General features: G+C 45.3%; 1 protein-coding gene across 7 annotated transcripts in view; it reads right to left on the bottom strand.

The window, feature by feature from the left end:
- Nucleotides 1-7583: 7583 nt before the first annotated feature.
- The window catches only part of NSDHL (NAD(P) dependent steroid dehydrogenase-like), a 30138-nt gene continuing 15231 nt past the window's right edge, over nt 7584-22490 (bottom strand). For 5 of the 7 annotated variants that reach the window (XM_043571113.1, XM_043571118.1, XM_043571115.1 and 2 more), the window contains 5 exons: nt 17142-17288; nt 13359-13487; nt 10454-10596; nt 9227-9329; nt 7584-8144 (listed from right to left, as the gene is read on the bottom strand). In XM_043571113.1, the coding sequence (XP_043427048.1) occupies nt 7812-8144; nt 9227-9329; nt 10454-10596; nt 13359-13487; nt 17142-17288 (855 nt within the window). In that variant the 3' untranslated portion in view covers nt 7584-7811. The remainder of the gene's footprint in view (nt 8145-9226; nt 9330-10453; nt 10597-13358; nt 13488-17141; nt 17289-22490) is intronic. The other 2 variants (XM_043571116.1, XM_043571117.1) reach the window with 1 other exon arrangement.

Below are 22490 nucleotides of genomic sequence, written 5' to 3'. Positions count from 1 at the left end.
AGTGAGGGAGGGAAACTCTTAGGAATGAAGCACTCATTGGGCACTGGAGATCAGATGGGTCCTGTTATGGGTTGCATTATGTCCCCCCAAAAGATATGTTGATGTCCTAATTCCCAGTGCCTGTAAATGTGACTGGATTTGAAAATGGGTCATTACTGTTTTCTCATTGTTGCAGGGTTCTCTCCGGCTCTGTGGAGCACTTCTGCTGGGGTGGAGAGAGGTAGGCCCCAGAGTGCCAATGCCTGTGCTGGCCTTGCAGGGATCACAGGGATCACAGGTGGGCCCTGCCTTGAAGTACTTCTTAGTGCGGAGGGAGGCAGGTACATAAGCCAGGAGTCTTGGGCTAGAGTCATGGGTGGAAGAAGCCCCAGGCAGGCACAGTGGGAGCCTGGGAGAGAGTACAGCAGGAGCTTTACCTGGCCTGGCTGCCAGCCCAGTAGAGACTTGTAGGAGTCAGCCAGGCAAGGACAGCAGAAGGCATTCTGGGGAGAGGCCCCCATGTGCTGCCATTAGCAATGGGCTTCCTAGTCCAGTGGGAGTCCCTTTAAAGCTCCAGATCAGACTGCCTGCAGAGTCCCTGGTTTAGAGGGTCCATAGATGTCAAAGGTTATCTTGGGCTCAACACTGAAGGCAGCTTTTTAGCATTCAGTGGCCTGGCCAGAACTGACTTTGATGAAGGGAGCAATCAGACAATTGACTGTGAATAGGACAAGGACATCAGGACCCTTGGTTCTGCGGTACCTCGATGCAGCCTGTCCTGTACAGCCTACAGTGCCTTGGGGCCTTGCATCTAGGCCCAGTCTCTGCAGGCTTGCTCTCAGCACCACCTGGGCCCGTATTAGAGCCCTTTTGGCTGGCTATGGCTAGATGGTCTTCAGGTGGCCTTAGCTTAGCCTGTGCTTCACTTCCCTAAACACTAATCCCAGCCCCAAATATAGCACAAAGAGGCATGTCCAAATCCTAGTTCCTCTCCTGCCAGGACATGAGAACCAGTCCCAGGCCTTGAGGCAGTGCTGAGACCTAACACTTGCTCACCTGGGCCACTGGATTCTTAGGCCTTTCCAAACCCGCCCTGCAGATCCACCCACATTTCTCAGCACCTTCTAAACCTGCACCATCATATTAGTGACCTCTGTACAGGATTTGCAATCATCAGTCAGTGCCAAACTAGCCCAGTGAGTTATTTGAATAGTATTTGGCAGACACGGCTGCAGGGATCCAGCAGTTTGTTTGAAGCCCATGGCCTGTCAGGAGGTTGGAGCATTGGCCCTTTACCCAGGGACCTACCTCTGTCACCTTGGTGAGGGGACGACTTTCCCTAGATTCATGGCTGCTGAGCCTGTTGGGACTTGTCTGTCCTTTGGCTCCCTTCCAGCTGGAGGCTGTACCTTACTGGCCACTGTGGTAGATTGAGTAATTGCCCCCCCAAAATGTCCACCCCTTGAGATGTATTGATGGAAGTGGAGATGGGAGCGATGCACTCTGAAGATGGATGAAAGGGCCACAAGCCACCGCTTACAATGGTGTGTGCCTCTGGTCCCCCTTGCACTCTTTTCATCATATAAACACAAAGGCCACCATGTCACTCTTCAGTGGGCAATCAAGTCCAAGTTCCTTGACCCTTGCAACCTCACGTCCTACCATTTCCAGGCACAGACCACAGTGTTTCCCTTGGCCTGGAAGCTAGGCCATTCCTTCTCTTTTCCAGCTGACCAAAGTGGGCTTGCCCTATATGTATGTATGTATGTATGTATGTATTTATTTATTTAGTGTAAAAATATTTGATGAATAAGAGGCCAATAATTTTTAATATTCCTAAATGGAATATGTTTATAAAACAGGTTAAAATATATTCTATATCTTTCAGATTTACAGTGCTTTGTATTTTATTTTTTTAATTTATGTATTTTATTTTTTTAAATATAATTTATTGTCAAATTGGTTTCCATACAACCCCCAGTGTTCATTCCAACAAGTGCCCTCCTCCCTGCCCATCACCCACTTTCCCCTCTTCCCCACCCCCCATCTACCCTTAGTTTGTTCTCAATCCTTAAGAGTCTCTTATGGTTTGCCTCCCTCCCTCTCTGTAACTTTTTCCCCCCTTCCCCTCCCCCATGGTTTTCTGTTAAGTTCCTCAAGATCCACATATGAGTGAAAACATATGGTATCTGTCTTTCTCTGCCTGGCTTAAAAGTAGCCATTCTAATGGGTGTGAGGTGGTATCTCATTATGGTTTTGATATGTGCATTTCTCTAACCATTAGAGATGTTGAGAGCATCTTTTCAAGTACCTGTTGGCCTATTAGTCACTCTTAAGTGGAGGTTGGCAAACTTTCTGTAAGGGGGAAGACAGTAAATATTTTAGGCTTTGTGGGTTACAGATCTCTGTCATAACTGGTCAACTCTGCCATTGTAGCATGGATGCACCCACAGACATGTCAGCAAATGGATGTGGCTGTATGCCAATAAAATTTTACTGACTAAACACAAACAGGATTCAACCCCAAGTTCAGTTTGTGGACCTTTGCTCTTAAGGGAAAGAGCACTTGGGATATTACTTTCTCTGTGGGACTCTCTGAGGGTAAGTGCTCTATCTTGGTCACTTCTGCATCCCTTTGGACTTAGCAGGTGCTCAGTTAATATTTTCTGAATTGATGGTCCCCACCCCTCCCCACAGAGAACAAAGCCAGTGGTGTGTATGTCTACCAGTACCTACTAGAGAAGGTGTCTCCCAAGAGTTGCAGTACAGGGCAACCTCTTCCCTCTCTTTCTCTCCCTACCCAGTTCATGCTAGAAAGTTTTCTGGGCTGAAGGATCTAATGTGAACAAACCTTCTGGGGCTGAGTGGGTGAAAGAGCTGGCAAAGTGTAGGCTCTAATTTGGGTCCATTATCATTTGAAGTCTTCCACAACTAACAACTAGGCAGTGCTGGGGTAAAGAGGTGCATGCTGCTGATGGAAGGTTCTAGTGTTTCTCCACATGCCTCTTTTTAGTCTCCATTCCTCTTATTTGTGCCTTTTGAGCCCTTCATGTTGCAAAGCCTCAGATTAGAGCCTGTGCCCCTTCCTCCCCAGATGGGCACCTTTGCTGTGTAAACTGCCTGAATCTTGGTGGATAATGTGGGGTGCACTAACCTAGGGGATTCCGAACTTGTGGTTTAGCCCTGGCTCTGCTAATTGCCTGAGTGCCCTACGCCATGGCTTCTTCTCTCTGGGGCTCCCCCAGCTGGTCAAAGTGGGTGTTAGTAGCTTTGTCCTCTAAATTCCCTTTCAGTGTGGTCCCAGGAGCAGCCACTGCACAGGACTTCAGAGGCAGAGAAACAAATCCAAAGTCCCTGGACCTTGAGGAGTGTAGCGGCTTGTAGGAGACCCAGGCAGCTGAGCCAATGACTGATGGCAGTGCAGGCTGGGCTTTGTAGGAAGCCAGGAGAGAGAGACTGTAGGGCAAAAGCTGTGAGGAGTGAATGATGTTGGAAAGAAAGTTTGAAAGAACAGGCTGCTTGCCCAGCAGGACCAGATACGCTGAGGTGAGCTATGCAGAGCAGAATGGAGCTGAGGAGCCATGAGGAGCTTATAGGCTAGCTTGCTGGTGCTGGGTGGAGAGAGAGAAGGCAAGGGGAGTTGCAGAGAGGTATTTCAGTTCAGCAGAAGGGAGAACTTTCTACCAGCAAGGGCTGTTATCACACAGCAAGGCAAGGATATCCTAGTCAGTGGATAGAAATGTACACCAGCACTTGAAGGGCTGTGGCCAGAGGCCTAACGCATTTCTGTCCCATCTGACAAGTCCACTTCTACCTTGCTTCCAGTCCTTCTCTATCTTGAAGTCATGGACCTACAGGCAGAGCAGCTGGCCACAGCCACCTCTCGGTCCATGGACACTGCCAGATGGAGATGCTAATGAGGCCTGGGAGCTCCACTCTGGCCTCTTCCCTGTCAACTTGTCTCTCTTGGACCCTTCCTCAAAAGCAGGCTTCCCTACAGCTGCTGGCACCCATCCCACCAGCTTGGATTTTGTATTGGGCCATAGTCATCTTTGAAAAGCTGACAGCTCCGTGCCCTCTGTTGACAAAAGACACATACTCACAGATGTCCCAAAGGTTGTAGCCAATTCATAGAATTCACAGACCTCCCAATTCCACGCATGAATGCCAGGCCTGGAACCCCTGCTCCAACCAGTCCCACTGGCTGTTTCCTTCTGTTGCTGCAGTTACTCTAGGATTTCAAGCCAGGCAGGTAATAACCCCCATTTCTTGAGCACCCACTTGGTGCTGTGGGGATGTTGGTTGGCTCTGCCCTCAAGGAGCTCCTAGCCTGGTAGGGGTGGGAGGAAGTACACCGAGGGAATACATTAAATAAAGCGAAGATTGAGAGCTACAGGCTGGGAGTCCCGAGCAAGTGGATGATTTCCAATTGGGAGAAAGAGGATAGGCTTTTTGCAGGGAAGGGATCTGGCTATTTTGGATTTGGGGACATAACAGGGAGAGGACAGGACAGGCAGCCAGGGCAATGTGAGCAAGGGGACGTCTGACAAGGCATGAGGAGTTTGGCTGGAGTGCAGTAGGTGTGAAGCCCAGTGGAAAAGGCTGGAAAAGCAGGCTGAGCACAGGTTGTGAAAAACTGGCTGCAAAATGTGTTCCAGAGAAAGTTGGGACCCACTGAAGTGTTTTTGACAGAGGAGGGACAAATCTAGGTCTCTTTTAGGAAGGATGACCTGGAGATACATAAAGTCTGGATCAGGGGAGGCAGACAGATCATCTTGGCTGTCCCAGTACACCCGATCCAGGTGCAGAGAGGGCCAGGTGCTGAACTAGGTCAGTATCAACAGGGAGGGAGGAGGGACTGAAATGAGAGACCTCCCCAATGAACATGCAGAACTGGGCATGGACTTTCAGCTGTCCTCAAGCTGGGAGAGAACTGCCTTCCCTCCAGCATGATTTTTTTTTTTAATTTTTTTTTTAACGTTTATTTATTTTTGGTACAGAGAGAGACAGAGCATGAACGGGGGAGGGGCAGAGAGAGAAGGAGACACAGAATCGGAAACAGGCTCCAGGCTCTGAGCCATCAGCCCAGAGCCTGACGCGGGGCTCGAACTCACGGACCGCGAGATCGTGACCTGGCCGAAGTCGGATGCTCAACCGACTGCGCCACCCAGGCGCCCCGCCCTCCAGCATGATTTTACAGATGGATATGCCATGGGGGAGAGGCGCAGGCCTAGGTTGGTTCTCTAGGATGTTATTTTAGGGAGGTGTACTGCAAGGCTATCAGCCATCAGGAAAGGGACAGATTGGGGTGGCCCAGGGACTCGGGCTGGTTAGGAAGACAAGTTCAGTCTTGCAATAACTGAAGCAAGGTTCTAGCTGGACTTGGTGACCTGGTGGGAGTCTCCTTCAGTGGTGGGGAGCCATGCATGGAGCCCATAAGCAGAGTGGCAGGCTCACGGAGTCTCTGCTCAGTAAGTCTGAGGTGGGGCCCCATCATTTCTAACAAGCTCCCCATGGGGGTGCCAAGGCTAGCCTTCCCGGGCAGTTGGACTTTCTCCAAACGGATGGGGGTGGGGGTGGGGAGTGATGTAGGTCTGAGTCAGGAATACAGGGCAGAGCAAGGAGTCATAAAAGCCCTCTGCGGCAGGGAGGGTAGTTCCACTGCAATGTCAGCTCCAGGTTGTACCTGTTTCATTCACCACTGAAGCCCAGGCAGTGCCCAAAAAACGTGTACAATGAATGGGTGAACAAGTGAGCAGACCAGAGGTTCCCTGAGGCAGTAGATACAGATGGACAGGACGTACTAACTCTGGACAGTTCGGTGAGGGACACCTTTTGTAGGGGCAGCTGGTAGCATTTTCCCAAGAAAGCTGGGAGGACAAAGCTGTGGGCACTTTGGTCTGCCAGTCTCCCTCTTCTAGGCCTGAGAGTCTCCTCCTCACAGCTCTGAAAGCAGAGTCCATCAGTTCTATGCCGTGGCCTCCTCCTCCCTCCCACTCCACCTAAGAAATCAGGCAGCAAGCTGAGTCCTTTCCAGGTGCTCCCACTAAGGCTTCATTTCTATTTCCATGGCTACAGCATTGCTCAGACTTTTGTTACTTCCTATTTGATCTCCCAGGCCCCACACAGGGTGGTGATATAAGCTTCTTGATTTTTGCCCTCCACTGTGTAAACCCTGAACAGTTTCCCATGCATACAGGACAAAGTTTAAGGCCTCTTGGCTTGGCATCCTCAGCCCTACTTATCTCTTCAACCAAACCAACCTCCCACTGCTCCACGCCGCCCCCCCCCCCCCCCCCCAAGCCAGTCTGGTCACTTCTGTACTTCACTGAAACTGAGAAAGACAACACACTACTAATGAACTTACGACAAGTCATTGCTTATGAACCTGGCCTTTCAGCCTGAAATGCCACCTAGGGGTCTACACCTATGGACCCTTTATCCATCCTTTGAGATCCAACTCAATGCTGTCGCCTCCTCGTTGGAAGCCTTTTTGATGGTCTTGCCTGGAAGCCATGTCTCCTTCCCCTGAAATTACACCACCTTGTCTCCTAGGCACCCCGGCTTGTGAACATATATCAAGCTCCTCTATTCTAAGTGCCTCCGGGGCAAAGACCCTGTCTTATTTCTGCTTGTGCTCCCCTGCCCCATCAGCTTCGTACAGTCTACCCCCAGGCGGGGGTGACGTTCCTATCACGTATACCTCATGGCATGTACAAGACCTTCACTTTACTCCAGTCTCTCCTGCTGCCTCTCCACCCCTGGACAAAGGCAGAGAAGAAAGCAGAAATCTTTAACATTACATTTCAATGAGTCTGAGAAGAAAGCAGGTTCTGTAAGCAGAAAAACAGAAAATAGAGAGCACTGAAACATATGTGCTTTGCCTTTTGGAAACTGGCTGAAGGGTTCTATGAACGTGAGCTGCAGAGAAACAGCCCTTTCTGCATCATCTCGTGGAGTTTCTGCCCAAACTCCAAGCAGATCCAGGAGGTACTTCTCTCTGACCTCTTCAGTGGCAGACTGTCAAGTGGCCCCACGTCCCATGTTAGAACAGGAACTACACACCTGAAATGGCAGGCTGCTGGGGCACACTACCACCTTGCAACTAAAATGGACAATGGGGCTCTGCTGCTAAAGAGACATGTGTCCATGAAAGAACATTTTATGAAAAAACAATGCAGGCAGGCACACCAGCTACACCTGAGAGAGAACCTGGACGCATATATGGAGGTGACCAACAAGTGGTCTCTTCCCTCTGGAGATTGCTGGTGGTGGGGTGACAATTATTTAAAATTTTTAAGTTTTTGCTCTAACTTCTGTGTGTATTTGAAATGTACATTTGAAGTTTCACCATGTGTTTATAACTTCTGCTCTTCTTCTAGTATATCTGTATTATGTGGCTCCCCGAACAGTTTGTGGCTTCTCTTCTAGTATCAGTTCACATGGAAGAAAATGTACTTTCTCATCATCAATTAGCAAATGGGTTGTTTCTTCCCTATAGCTTCCTTGATTATGCACAAGCACACTGGAATGATAAGTAACCCAGGACTTAGGAGGGGTGGCAGAGAGGAAGAGGGAAAGAACGAGAACACCACACAGCAGAATATGAAGCTGCCTGCTTTAAGAAATTCAAATCCAATCCTACAAAGGGAGAAATGTCTGCTGCTTTCTCCACCCTTGTGGTCGCAGAAGAGCTGGGTGTGGTCTCATCTAACTGGCAGGAGGAGACCTAAGCTCAGAGGAAACTCACTTGAAGGAGGTTAGTTTATTGATCCACAGGGGACAGTTAGTGGCTGGGGAATGCACTGAGAGGGCCCAGTATCCGGGGTGCCTCACTTGACCTTCCGCAGGTGGTGAAAGCCCTGTATAGTCCTTTCTATGGCGTCATCCATGGTGACCAGGGGCCGGTAGCCCATGACCTGTTTGGCTCTCTCACAGCTGTAATAGTGGAATGTGCCGGCCAGTGCAACCCGCATTGGTGTGAAAGTGGGCTGGACACAGATGATAGGACTGATCACCATCACCAGGAGGGACAGCAGAAGAGCCAGGTAGTAGGCCACCCAGTACGGGATGTGATACTTGGGGGCCTCATAGTTGAGGCCTGTCAGGATACGAGACAGGAATGTCCAGAAAGGGATGGGCTCGTCATTGGTGATGTGAAATGCCTGGAGAGAGAACAAGAAGTTAGAAAATGCTCCCCAGCTGCAGAGGTGAGAAGACCACACTTGGAACTTGGGAGCTTAGCCACACGCTGCTGGCTCAGCCTGGGACCAGTATTTTAGGAAGCTAGTGGCTCTCCCTGCCTGCCCACCTAGTGTCTCCAATCTACCAATGTCAGACTGCGGCAGAGGGGCTTTTTTGGTTTGCAGCTACGGGCAGGTAGCCTTAAAGTCGAGAGGGAAGGTGAAGAGTTTTACCTATGGGCCAGGATTTTTAAGTGAAGCTTAGATTGAATTCAGGAAAGTATGTTTGTTAATTGCACTTAATTTAATAATAATGTTCTTCATGGTAAAACTCTTTATCTTCAGATGCAACAAACAGGTTATATTACATTTCTCAAATGTGATGTGTTTCATCTAAACCAAAAGCCATACACTTACCCTAGTCCTGCCACCCTAAGTGTTACAGCAGTGGGAAAACAGCAGAGGTCCAGGAGAAAAATGAGGCCCAAAGAGGGACTTCCAAAGGTAGTGGTGAGAAACAGGAAGATGGAGGCCCTATGAGTGGGAGGAGAGGGTGAGGAGGCCCTAATGTGCTCTCCCCTCTCTGCGTGAGGGCTCACCTCCCCTGACATGTCCATCCTGCCCACCAGGTGCCAAATGCCAGGACATTTAGGTATATCCACCCCTCTGGAGCGGTGAGAGGCATGGGCATGGGTGGGCAATGGGGGAGAAATGGAGAAATTTCCAGAATAAGCAGGAGAAAAGATGAATAGGAAGCACCCCATCAAATGTACGTGGGACCCTGCTGGGAGCAGTCAAGTCCACTGTGTGTATCCAGGTCACGTAACATGGAGAACCAGGTCCTGAATGTTTACTCAATTCCAGCTCATTGGCCCCAGATTTGGGCTGTTTGGAGCTGTGTGGCACTGCAATGTCACCCCACCACCTACCATAGGGGATCAACTTCGGACCAGATCGGCCAGGACACGGGAACATGAAGGCAATTTGCCAACAAATCCAATCATGGGGAGACACAATCCGAAGATAGGCAAACACACACGGAGCAGGAGGAGCAGGAGCCTTACCTTCCCACTGATGGCCGCATCTTGGGAGAGGTGCTCTGCAGCCAGGATGTGTCCATGCACCACATTCTCCACGAAGGTGAAGTCCACCAGGTTCTCCCCATTTCTGTGGGCATGCCAGGAATGGTTCCACAGTTAGAGATGTGCAGGGGCCAACGTTCCTGGGGCCCTCAGAGGTGGGATATGTAAGGGCCAAGCAATGAGTCTGAGAGCCCAGTGCCCAGCCTGCCCTATCCTGGCAAGGCCAACCCCGATATTATCTGCTCTGGGCTTCTATTTGGGTAGCGGCTCTTCAACTCCCCCTGGGACACTCTGGACTAATGGCTTACTTTGGCCTCACACTTTTCTACCATCTCTTTCTAATCCCTCAAAGCAAGAAGACAGGGCAGCAAGGAAGCAAAGCAAGAGGCAGAGAAGCAAGGTGCTAGGACACAGGAATAAGAGGAGGAAAGAAAGAAAAAGAAAGGAAGGAAGCCAAGGTGTACTGGGGAAACAGCCACACTCTGTCACCACCTGCAAGGGTCTTACCACCTGCACTTTCCTTGATGAGGAATGCGAACACCTCTACCTGCCTTCCTAGATGCAAGGAGAGCTGAAGGCCTGGCCCTTGACCTTGTGCCACTCTTTTCCCCCTTGAGCCTATTTCCTCAATTTCCCAACAGGGACACAAATATTTTCCCAGGCTACCTGACAGTGTACTAGGTTGAACACTGTCCTCCCCAAATTCATGTCTCCCTGGAACTTTTGGATGTGACCTTATTTGGAATTAGAGTCTCTGAAGGTGTAATCAAGTTAAGATGAGGACATATTGGGGTAGGATGGACTCTAAATCCAGTGGCTGGCATCCCTTTAAAAGGGAAATTGGGATAGAGACACACAGAAAAGATGCTCATGTGAATGTGGAGGCAGAGATTAGAGTGATTTGTCACAAGCTAAGTAACACCAAGGACTGCTGGCCACCACCAGAAGCCGGGAGAAAGGCCTGGAAGAGATTCTCCCTCAGTTTCCAGAAGGACCAACCCTGACAATGCCTTGATTTCGGACTTCTGGCCTCCAGAACTGGGAGAGAATTAATCTCTGTTGTTTTAAGGCCCTCAGTTTGTGGTCACTTGTGGCAGCCCCAGGAGACAAACAGAGAGGGTGGCAGAAAAGGCCACATTGGAAGAGAGCTACACAAACTTGACTGATACTTGTCAAGGGGTCATGAAGACCAACTGTGGGCCAACTTACCCAATCACAAACTTCATCTTGCCTTTCTTGGCTGCCTCAATGAGGATGGGGACCAACTGGGGGTCCTTTGGGCCAAAAATGCCATGAGGGCGGATGGCTATGGTTAAAAAATTCCTCTCAGGATCATTGGCGTCCAGGACTGCCTGTAAAGAGCAGAAAGGGCAGGTCAGTAGCACGACACACAGGAGACATGGAGGCTGGCGTCTGCTCTGGTATAATTTGAAGCTACTTCTCTATCCCATCCACCCATGCCACCCAAATTTGAAAACACAGGAGAGGTAGCTGGGTCAAAACCAGTATGATCAAGGTCACCTGACTGGCTCAGTCAATGGAACATGCGACTCAGGGTTGTGAATTAAAGCCCTATGTTGGGTGTGGAGCCTACTTCAACAACAACAACAACAACAACAACAACAACAACGACGACGACCACAGTATGATTAAAGAGAAAGGCCTACTAAATGTCCATCAACTGATGAATGGGTAAAGAAATTGTGGTTTATATACACAAATGGAGTACTACAGGGCAATAAGAACGAAATATGGCCCTTTGTAGCAACGTGGATGGAACTGGAGAGTGTGATGCTAAGTGAAATAAGCCATACAGAGAAAGACAGATACCATATGTTTTCACTCTTATGTGGATCCTGAGAAACTTGACAGAAACCCATGGGGGAGGGGAAGGAAAAAAAAAAAAAGAGGTTAGAGTGGGAGAGAGCCAAAACATGAGAGACTCTTAAAAACTGAGAACAAACTGAGGGTTGATGGGGGGTGGGAGGGAGGGGAGGGTGGGTGATGGGTATTGGAGAGGGCACCTTTTGGGATGAGCACTGGGTGTTGTATGGAAACCATTTTGACAATAAATTTCGTATCTTGAAAAAAAAATAAAAATATAGTAGCAGATGGAAAAAAAAAAAAAAAGAGAAAGGCCTAAAATGCACAACTGCAGCCAGGGGAAGATGAGCCTTGGCTGCAGTTTGTGGAAAAATATATGAGGGTTCTAGTTAGCAAGTTAGCCTTTAGCCTCCTGCCTTAAGCTCCACGTGCTTGTTTCCACCAGTCACAGGCCGCTCTGGTCAGTTCTAAGAATGACCTCCTGGGAAGGGTCTCTGACGAACCCAAGTGGGCCAGGAAGAAGGGACTGAGAAGGTAATGGGTCTGGGAGAAACAGTGCAGTGACTGGGTAGCTAAAGAGATGATCCAACACAGGTAAAGCCTAGAGCAGTGCCTAGTACCTAGTAAGCACTCAAGAAGTGGCAGCCATTATTTGTGTCATCCACTGTCAGAAAAGATATGTTTCGCGTGGCTTAGTGGACAAACTAGAACTTAAGGACTTGAAGTACAGAGAAACAGGTTTTGTTTCAAAAGTGACAAAACATCCCGAATGATTTGCTATGTTATTAGTAAAATGTGGACCACGACAGCTCCTACCCAGATGGGAGGACCAAATGAGGTGACCCATGTCAACTGTTTCGGTATGTGCCTGATATGTGTACTTATTGTACCACCTCACCTAGGATTTCTACTCTATGGTGGCAAAATTCTTGCACATGTTTTCCTCCTGGTGAGTTTAAGCTGACTTTGAGTTCACTGAGTTTATCATCAGTTGAGAGGTCTGAAAATCAACAGCGAGATGTGTGCCAACAGGGGCTGACATGGGGCTCCAGGAAGGTCACTGTTGTAGGCATTTATAGGCTTTGCTTACTTCTAATTGAGCAGCCAAAAGTCAACTTAAGTGAGGCACTGATGGTCTGAGGCATGGCTGCCACTTACAGCTCCTGAGGGTAGACAGGGGGAGTCCCAGTGCCTTAGATGAGAGTGCTTCTTGGTTCAAGTCCTAGCAGGTGGGAGCTCTGTGAGGCTCTCCATGCTCCAAGGAGAGGGTGGCAGAAGCTGGAGACAGGACTGTAGCTTACAAAAAGCCAGGCTTCTACCCCCTAGATTGGGGATGCCCTTGTGTCTCCCTGCAGATGAGTTATTCAGGAACTTTTTGAGTTGGAGGAATACCAAACAGATGGGAGGCAGCTGGCTCTCAGCACAGTGGATGCATGCCAAGCCAGCACTAAGCTCTAGTTTGCTGGCTGTGAAATGCAACCTCAGTGGGTATGATATGCTGCAAACACCTGGGAGAGGTAAGGTCACAGCTTCCCCCACTAAGGCAAGCTGTCTCTGCTCAATGAGCATCTATGGCTTTCAAGTTAAGTATGCCCTTAGGGTAATATTCTCTCTGGACATTAGTCCTGGAGCTAGCTGCTGTCAGGGTCCCTGTAGCCCTGGAGTCCAAAGGCTTACTGGCCCTGTTACTCAACTCGGACTGCTGCTAAAACCAGGTGCTCCTGGGCGAAGCTAGTTTGCCAAGTGGAAACCAGTGCCTTGCCACGTACTTTTCCTTAAAATAAAGCAAGATCCTTTCATTGTTTAAGAATAAGGGAAGGGGGTAAGAGTGCCACTAGGAAGGTGTGTTCAAATGAAAACACTTGTGTGTCAAGCCCAAGTTCTGTTTGCGTGCTTGGGATCATCATAAATTGCCTCTGATTTCTATGGCAACTGAGTAACCTTGCATAACGTAGAGGTTGAGTGCATGGGGTTAGTCACCCACTAGTTGCAGAGTCTCAAGAAGAAAGTGAATCTCTGTGCATCAACTGTCCTCATCTGTAACCTGGTGATGATGATAATATCCACCTTATAGGGTCATTGTGAAGTTTAAATGAGAAAGTTCCTGTAAAACACTCACATTAAGCTATTGTTATTATTTTTTAAATCGAATTTCATCCACGAATTTTACTTCCCAAGTTAGGTATTCAGGCCTGAGAACACTAACTTCATAAATATTTTTCTTAAAAATCTAAACCTTACAGATGTTCATGGAACTCGCTTGTCACTCAACGAGTTCTCAGGTACGTACTCTCTCCTGTAAGATTTTTGTCTCCGTGTAATAGTCAATGGGTTTCATAGCATAAGGGAGGTCTTCGGTTCCATTCTTGATGTTGACACCCTCAAAGACGACACTAGCACTGCTGGTTAAAATGAGTTTCTGGCAGAGGAGAAAGGAAGGTTAAAAAAAATAAAAGTAAGAAATGATCATTATTTAAACAATCTGATGGTCATGCATGAAAGAGAATCAAACAACATGTTCACAACCCTCACAGGCAAGGCACCGTACAAATTATTTACTGCAATGCTTTGCTATCCAGGTATTTTTAAAATAATTCAAAGATCAGCATCTTTTGTTAGCTACGTGGATTCGAGATACATTCTATAGCATTCTAAAACAGTGGATTTCACGTTTTTTTCTCTATCACTACTGAGAGATGGAACAGGTATCTCACTGTGGGAATGATTCCTCAAGGGAGAAGGATAGCCCCCAAACTTAGAGGGAGATGTCTGTCTGAAAAAGATGCCTGGTGCTTCTGGTACCAACCCTGGCATGTCAGCACAGGTACACAAGCACATGTGCACCATACCCACTTGAGAAGTGCTATTGGAAAGGAAATGCTTTCTTACAAGGGTCCCAGCTTCCAGCCCTCTGGTTAAAGGCAGCACGTCAAAAACTGAACACCAATAGCTCAAATCGTATCTTTACCGCTTTTATTCAACATTGTACTGGAAGTCCTAGCAAGTGTAGTGGGTTAAGACAAACAATAAGGAATAATTTGAAAAGAAGAAACAAAACTATTACCATTCACAGATGTTGGAAATGTCTACACAGAAAACATTATGAACATACAGAAAATATTATAGTTACAGTTCAGCAGAGTTGGTGAGTCCAAAATCAATATACAAAAATTGTGTTTGTCATTAGCAATTAAAAATATGAAAGATAGGGGCGCCTGGGTGGCGCAGTCAGTTAAGCGTCCGACTTCAGCCAGGTCACGATCTCGCGGTCCATGAGTTCGAGCCCCGCATCGGGCTCTGGGCTGATGGCTCAGAGCCTGGAGCCTGTTTCCGATTCTGTGTCTCCCTCTCTCTCTGCCCCTCCCCCGTCCATGCTCTGTCTCTCTCTGTCCCAAAAATAAATAAACGTTGAAAAAAAAATATGAAAGATATTTTAATAACCCAAAATTAAGAACACGGATAAGTTTAACAAAAGATGTACAAAATCTTTCTAAAGTAAAGGATAAAACTCTATTAAAAGGCATTAAAGAGAGAGATAGAGATGTTATTATATATTTATGGATACAAAGACTGAGTATTGGAAAGGTATAGATTCTCTCCCAAATTGCCTTTAAATTTGATGCAATGACAATAACAACTCCAACAGCCTTTATCAAGGAACTCGAGAAGTTGATTCTAAAATTTATATGGATGAGCAAAGGGCTAAGGACAGCCACGCAAATTCTGAAGAACATGGCTAGGGGGTGAGTTGTTCTAGCACATACTGAGATTGACCTTAAGCCTTGCTTACTGAAGGCAGAGCACAGTAGTATGGGCACAGGCGGAAGCCAATGAAGCAGAAGAAAGAGCTGGGAAGAGACCCGTGGAAGGCACCTACATCTGAGATGTGCTGGAGGGGGCACTGAAGAGCAGATAAGGGATGGGTCACATGATAAATGATGCTGAACAACAAAAATTCAATCGCTACCTCAGACCACATACAAACTTAAACTGTTGGTGGGTTAAAGATTTGAATGTGCAAAATAACACTTTAAACCTTTGGGGAGAAAACCCACATTAAACAGTCTCTTGATTCCAGTGTTAGGAATGTTTCCTAAATATAATATGAAAAGCCACTTTCTGCACTGCAGCCACTAAGCTATTCTGCCACTTCAATGAATATACTCCATATACATATATTGAGATGGAAAAATCTCAAAAAACATGTTGGGAGAAAATGCAAGTTGCAGGAAGATATATTCACTATATCATTTCTATAAAGTTTTTAACATGCAAACTGATAACTTATATTGGTTGCACATGGAGCAAAGAGCAATGATAAACCCAAGTTCAGGACAGTCATTCTCCATGGGTGGGGAAGGACAGCAATGGCATTGAGGATGGAAACACACAGGGCTTCAACTTCACCAGTAGTGTTACTTATACTCTGTGATGATTATATGAGTACTATATTATTCTTATTTGTTTATGCCGTGAAAAAAAAAAAAACAGCAGCAGTGAAATTCACAGAGCTCAAGCATGGTATAGACTAAGGAGTCTGGAATTTGGCATTACAGGGTCTGATTTTAATCCCACCTCTTTCATTACTGGCAAAGAGATATCATTTAGCCTTCCAAATCTGGTTCCTCACCTATTAAGAGACATTAGTAGATCCTGGTTACCTACTGAGAAGCAAATCAGGTGACAACTACAGGGCAAAATGTCTTATCATTTGCAAAGTATAAGGGGTCACTATTACTATGATCCAACCTTTCCAGGCACTGACCTCTGAAGAGCTCCTTATCCATTTGTTCTTTTCTTTTAATGTTTTATTTTTTTTTTATTTATTGGTGTTTGTTTATTTATTTTGAGAGAGATAGAGGGAGAGAGAGCATGAGTGATTGTGTGCATGAGCTGGGGAGGTACAAAGGAGGGAGAGAGAGATTCCCAAGCAGGCTTCATGCTATCAGTGCAGAGCCTGACATGGGTCTTGATCCCACGAACCGTGAGATTATGACCAGAGCCTAAATCAAGAGTCGGATGCTCAACCGACTGAGCCACCAGGCACCCACTTGTTCTTGCTGGGTCAGCTGATGATGCTGGGTGGCCCATAAGGGTGATGATCCTGAGAACCAAGATTTATAACAAAGCAGCAAGCTATGACAGGTGGAAATTCATATGCCCTCAGATCTGAATTATAACAGGTTTCTATTGGTAAAAAGTAAACAGCTAATTTTTCTTTGAAAATGTAAGCAAGGTCTGGAAAATAGTATCGCAGTTCCTTAAAAGGTTAAACATAGAATTAGTGTATGATCCAGGAATTCCACTTCTGGGTATTTACCCAAAATAACTGAAAGCAGAGACTGGAGCAGATATTTATACACCTACATCTCTAGCAGCATGATTCACAATAGTCAAACATGTAAGCAACAGGTGTCCACTGATGAATGAATGGCTAGACAAAATGTGGCCTATCCACACAACGGAATGTTTTTAAGTGGTTAAAAAAAAAAAAAAAAGACATTCTGACACAGGCTACAATATGGATGAACCTAGAAGACCTTATGCTGAGTGAAAGAAGCTAGATATAAAGTCCACTTCTATGTGGTCTCTAGATTCATGGAAACAGAATGTAGGATGGTGGGTGCCAAGGGCTTAGATAGGAGGGGGAGGGGCGCTATTGTTTAATGGGGATAGAGTTTCAGTTTGGGAAGATGAAAGTAGAGATGGGTTGTGGGGATGTTTGCCAAGCAATGCGAATGTACTTGATGCCACTGAACTGTAAATTAAAAAATGGATAAAATGGTAAATTTTATGACATCATAATAAAAAATATAAGCAATAGACATTTTACAGCTCTTTAACCAGAGACTGATAAGCCTTAGCATCCTCAGATGGTCTACTGAGATGCAGTTAGAGTATTATAGCTCAAATTGGCCCAGCAGCTCCTAGGGTTGATTCTAGGATCTTCACAATATTTTAGGAAGCAAGCTTGGCTAGACCCAGGAAGAGAGCAAGAAGAACCCTGGCTCCCACACACTTAGAAGGGGCCACGACATGCTCCTGATAGCACTCACTCCAGCTTTCCCCTTACCTGAACCCCAGCCTCTTTGCAAGTTTCAATGACATTCTTGGTGCCAATGTAATTCACTCTATAAAAGAGTTCTTTGTTGTTACTGGATGGTGGGGGTGATGCACAGTGGAAAACCGTGCTTACACCTTTCAGAGCTGGGTAGAGATCCTAGAAAAGCAAACAGAGACCAAAGAAATTATTCCTGCTTTAGACAAGTAAACAGCCTCCTCACATTCCCACTCTCCAATCTATGGCATGTAGGTGTCTTGCCCTTTCATAAGTCTAATTAACATGGAAATACATCTCATTGTAAAAGATTCAAATAATACAGAAGTACATAGGATAGAAACCATGTTGTCCTTTCAATCGCCCCTCCCCATTGACTGGTCCCCAGGAAAAACTGGTTTAGGGCATAAGAAAGAAGCCTGTGGGGTCCAGACAAAGGCAGTATCTGTGCCTCTGTGTACCATGGGGGGTATGTATGCATGTGTGTGACAATTCAGGGCACCTGAGGGTAAAACTCCTGGGAAAACCAGCTCATAGATACAAACTATGAATAATATGAAAAAGTCCCACACCATGAAAGGCAGTGCAAACAGCCAATACACAGGAGTAGTCCCTTCTGTGAAAATAGATACAGAACAGCAAGAGCTGAAAGGAAATAAAAACAGGTATGCTTAATTTACTGCTAAAAGGAACCAGAGCTCCTGAGAGCAATGGCTGATTATAGATCTGGGGCAGGAAATAGATAAGACGAGTCAGGAACACCTTGTTGAGCCAGAAAGTAAGGAAGCTAGCTAGCCAAGACTCCTGGGGTCCTGTTAAAAGGACTCAAGCGTCATCTTGAAGAGGCTCTCACTGGCCAAAGAAGGGGCAATTTGATCACCAGTAAGAATACGAATTCCTTCTATAAACTAATAAAGGAAGCAAACAGTCAAACATTTAATCTGCATTAGGTACAAAGAATTGAATTAAGAAAGAGAGAATGACAGCATGTCGCCATTTTACAAAACCTTCATTAAGTAATAAGATCTAGGAATGATCATCAACAGACGAACATCACTAAAACAAAGACAATCATGAGTTATGTGCCTAGATCCACTGATTATTAATATTTTGCCAAAATTTTCTTTGTAGGTACACACACACAAGATCTTTTTTTTTTTTTTTTGAAACCACTTAAGAGTAAGTTGAGACATTGTGCCACTTTGCCTCTAAACTCTTCATTAGGTATTTTCTAATAAAGACATCCTCCTAAATACCACTAAATAATGATCACACACAATAAATGTAACAGGACACTCTTATCCAATAATTAGTCTATATCCAAATTTCTCCCATTGTCCCAGTAATGTCCTTTAAAGGCATTTTTATATTTGGATCCAGGATCCAATCATGGATCATATTGTATTTAGTCCTCATGTCTCTTCTGTCTCTTTCAATCTTGAACATTCAGTGATGATTCTTGCCTGGAACACTTATTAACACATTATTGCAAAATGGTAAAAATCCTAATTCTAGCATTTGTTTTACTTTTATTAGTTGGCATTCCTCTGTAATGTAGATGTTCCCCCTCCTTTATACTAGTTTTTCTTTTTTTTAAAGTTTATTTATTTATTTTGAGAGAAGCGAGTAGGGGAGGGGCAGAGAGAAAGAGGGAGAGAGAGAGAATCCCAAGCAGGCTCCATGCTGTCAGCCTAGAGCCTGACACAGGGCTCGAACCCACGAGCTGTGAGATCGTGATCTCAACTAAAATCAAGAGTTGGAAGCATAACTGACTAAGCCACCCAGGTGCCCCCTAATTTTTCTTTTTATCATTTTCAGGGACACATGGATTCTTATTTTATTCAATGCATTACTATCCACTACTATTACCTTTTGTGAGGTTTAAGTGTCCCAAATTTGGCCAGTGGAAGCTCTTCAAGTTGGTTCATATCCTTCTTTTTAAAAATTGTTAAAGTTTATTTATTTATTGAAAGATATATATATATATATATATATGCATATATATATATATATACACACACACACACATATATCGAGAGAGAGAGAGAGAGAGAGAGGGAGAGAGATTGGGGGGAGGGCACATGGGATGGGCAAAGAGAGGCAGAGAATCCTGAGCAGGCTCCAAACCTGCCAGAGCAGAGCCTGGCGTAGGGTTCAAACTCACAAACTGTGAAATCATGACCTGAGCCGAAGTCAAGAGTTAGACACTTCACCGACTGAACGACGTAGGCACCCCAGGTTCCTTTGTCCTTTTGACATATTCTTATTAGGTTTTGAGCACTTTCTTAATTTTGTCCTAAGAAAATGTCTCAGGCTCACTGTACTACCCCTGCTCAGAGTCCTGAATAAGCTATATTCCCAAGGAACCCTGGTCCTTTTATGGGCAATAGCATACAGAAATCAAAATCTGAGCACTAGATGTGCATATTGCTATTGGTGCCCCAGAGGAAAAAACTGAACCAGAATCAGATCCAGCTTTTAGTCCACTAGAAATGTAAGGCAGAGATCTGACTTTAAACTTTGTAGTACTCACATCAAAAGAGTAAAAATAAATGGATGAAAATAATTATAATGTATTTTATTTAATATATCCAAAATACTATCATTTCAATATGTAATCCAGATAAAAATTATTAATGAATTATGTATATTCCCTTTTTCTGTACTACATCTGCTTTACTGGACAGTGCAGTCCCAGACCTCCCAGTTTAGAAACCCTAGAGAACAGAGGGACATGTCAAACAAAACCATGGGAATGCAATCTGCAAAATTCAGTCCATGGGAAATGCTACAGGACAATAAATACAGTTCTAAATAAATATCAGTTATTCAACAAATGAAATGTGAAGGGGAACTTTTATAAGAGACTTAACTAGTTCAATCAACTTCAGTATCTTAACCTTCTTGGTTCATTATTTGGAAAGAAATCTTCTTGGTTCATTACTTGGAAAGAACTCTATTTAAAAGCACTTATGAGACATTTAGGGGTATTTGAACACAGGCTGGAACTTAGGGAATTGTCACCATGTCTTAGATGTAGTTATGGAACTGTGTTTTTAAAAAGGCTCCTTATCTTTTAGTGACAAATACTGAAATATTTATAGGAATAAAAATGATAATGGTGTTTAGGATTGGCTTCAAAACAATGAGGGTGGGGTGGGGATATAGGTGAAACAAGACTGTCTGTGAGTGGATATGATACAGAGGAAATCTATGAAATATTACAAAGACAGAACTTGAAAGAACACATGAAGGAGAAACTAACAGACATGTAGAATATAATTAAGGACTCCACCTTCCCTCCATATATGTCTGGTAAGGCTTCCAGAAAGAAAAGAGAATGGAAGTAGAGTCAGTATTTGAAGAATTTTCCAGAAATGAGGACAGAATTCCATCCTCAGAGTCCAACGGCCCACTAGGTGTTGAGTAGGATTTAAATACAAAACGAAAAGTCAGACCTAGACATGCTTTCCATAGAGTATACAGGATAAAAAAGAAAATCCTAAAAGGCATGAGATTAAAACCCAGCTGACCCCCAAAGGAATAATCAGATTGAGTGTTGGAAGGAATAGTTATGAACCTACAATTCCACCCCCAGCAAATAAGCACTTATGAGAAAGGGTGACATAACAACATTTTCAAGCATACAAGGGCCATAGAAAGTTTTCTGCCCAAATATTCACTGAAGGATGCTAAAGGAAACACTTCAGGAAGAGGAAGGAACCTAGAAGAAAGAAATGGGAGAGAAGAAGTACTGATGAACGAATTCAAGAATACGGCACAAAACCTAAGTAGTGACTTTCAAACCCATTTTAAACCCCTTCACCCTTTTCACATCCTCTTTAGCTTGGACTTCTTGATCCATCATTGCAATCTTGACCTTGCCTATGTCTGTCTTTATCAAGTTGGTCTGGCAAACTGCAGCTCTGGTTAAATGCAACTCTCTCCTTCTCCCTGCTGGTGCCTGAGTAGCTGAGTGTAGCTGGAGAATACACCATGCTGGCGGGTCTTGCTTTAAGTTTGTGCTTAAAAAAAAACTTCGTAAATAAAAGACTAGCAACCATATCACAGGAGTAGTAGATACTTGAGAGGGCAGTTTGGAAGGAAGCTGAAGTTTGCTAAGGAGTCTTATCTCCTTTGAGAGTACACAGCATTGATCAAGAGAGACAATATCCCTGCCTTCATGGAACTTCCTTTCTCCAGGGATGGTGGGCAGATAAACAAGTAGATACAGAGTATATCAGCTAGTATCAAGTGTTATACAGAAATATAATACAGAGTAAAGGAGATCTAGAGTGGCTTGTGGCTTAGCATAAGTTGGTCGGAGACTTAAATTTAGGGAGCAAGGTTGGTGGTTCACAAAGAGCATTCCTGGTAGAAAGAGCAGTGAGTACAAAGGTCCTGAGGCAGAAACTCGGTGAGTCTGAGGAGTGGTAAAGACACCAGTATGCCTGGAGCAGAGCAATGAGCAGAGCAATACAAGAGAGGGTTAGGCCAGAGAGGTAGTGAGGGCAAATCATGCAGGACCTCATAGGTGACTATAAGGGCTTACGTGTTTGCTCTAAACAGAACTGGATCACTGGAGACTTCTGAACAGACGGGTATCAAGATTTGATTTATGCATTAAAAGGGTGGTGGCTTCGAGAAGCATGGTAACAAATGAAGGAATAAGTTGGTGAATTGGGGATCTATTCAGAGAGTGCAGTCAAAAAGATCTGATGATGAATGGGATGAAGGGTACAAGAGAAAGGAATCAAAGGTAAATGTACGGTGTTTGGCCAAAGCAACTGGAAAGACAGAGTGGGTCATTTATTGAGAGGGAAAGGACTTTAGTAGGCTTGCTGTAGTGGGAGAGGGGGCCTGTAGCAGGGAACCAGGAGCTGAATTTTGGATATGGCAAGTCTAAAATGTCTATTACGTATCTAAATAGAGATATCTGCCTGCTGGACAGATACAGTCCAGGAGAGCTACAGGCTGGAGATATCAAGCTGGGAGCTCATCAGCTCCTAGACTGTATTTCATCGGTGAACCAGGGGAGGGGGGATTCACGTGGACACTGAGTGTGCTCAGAGAAGAAAGGAGATCTAAGCAATAAGCTCTGGAGCCTACCACATTTAGAAACTATAGAGATAAGGAGAACCAGAAGAACCAGAAAAAAGAAATTATAGAGATGAGACAGAATGGCAAGAGGAGAAATGGGCAAGTGGGGTGTCCTAGGCTTGGCCACTGGATCTGGTTTCCTCTAGGCCCCCGATGGCTGTGACAGGGGGCTGTTGGTGACAACCTAGCTGGAGTACTTGTAAGAGACAATGGAATGAAGCAATCAGAGGTGACAAGTGCAAATGGTTCTTTGAGCTCCCCCTA

The sequence above is a fragment of the Prionailurus bengalensis genome, chromosome X (assembly GCF_016509475.1).
Source record: "Prionailurus bengalensis isolate Pbe53 chromosome X, Fcat_Pben_1.1_paternal_pri, whole genome shotgun sequence".
Taxonomy (NCBI): domain Eukaryota; kingdom Metazoa; phylum Chordata; class Mammalia; order Carnivora; family Felidae; genus Prionailurus; species Prionailurus bengalensis.
Note: the sequence above shows the minus strand (reverse complement) of the source record. Positions and strands in the feature narration are given on the sequence as shown.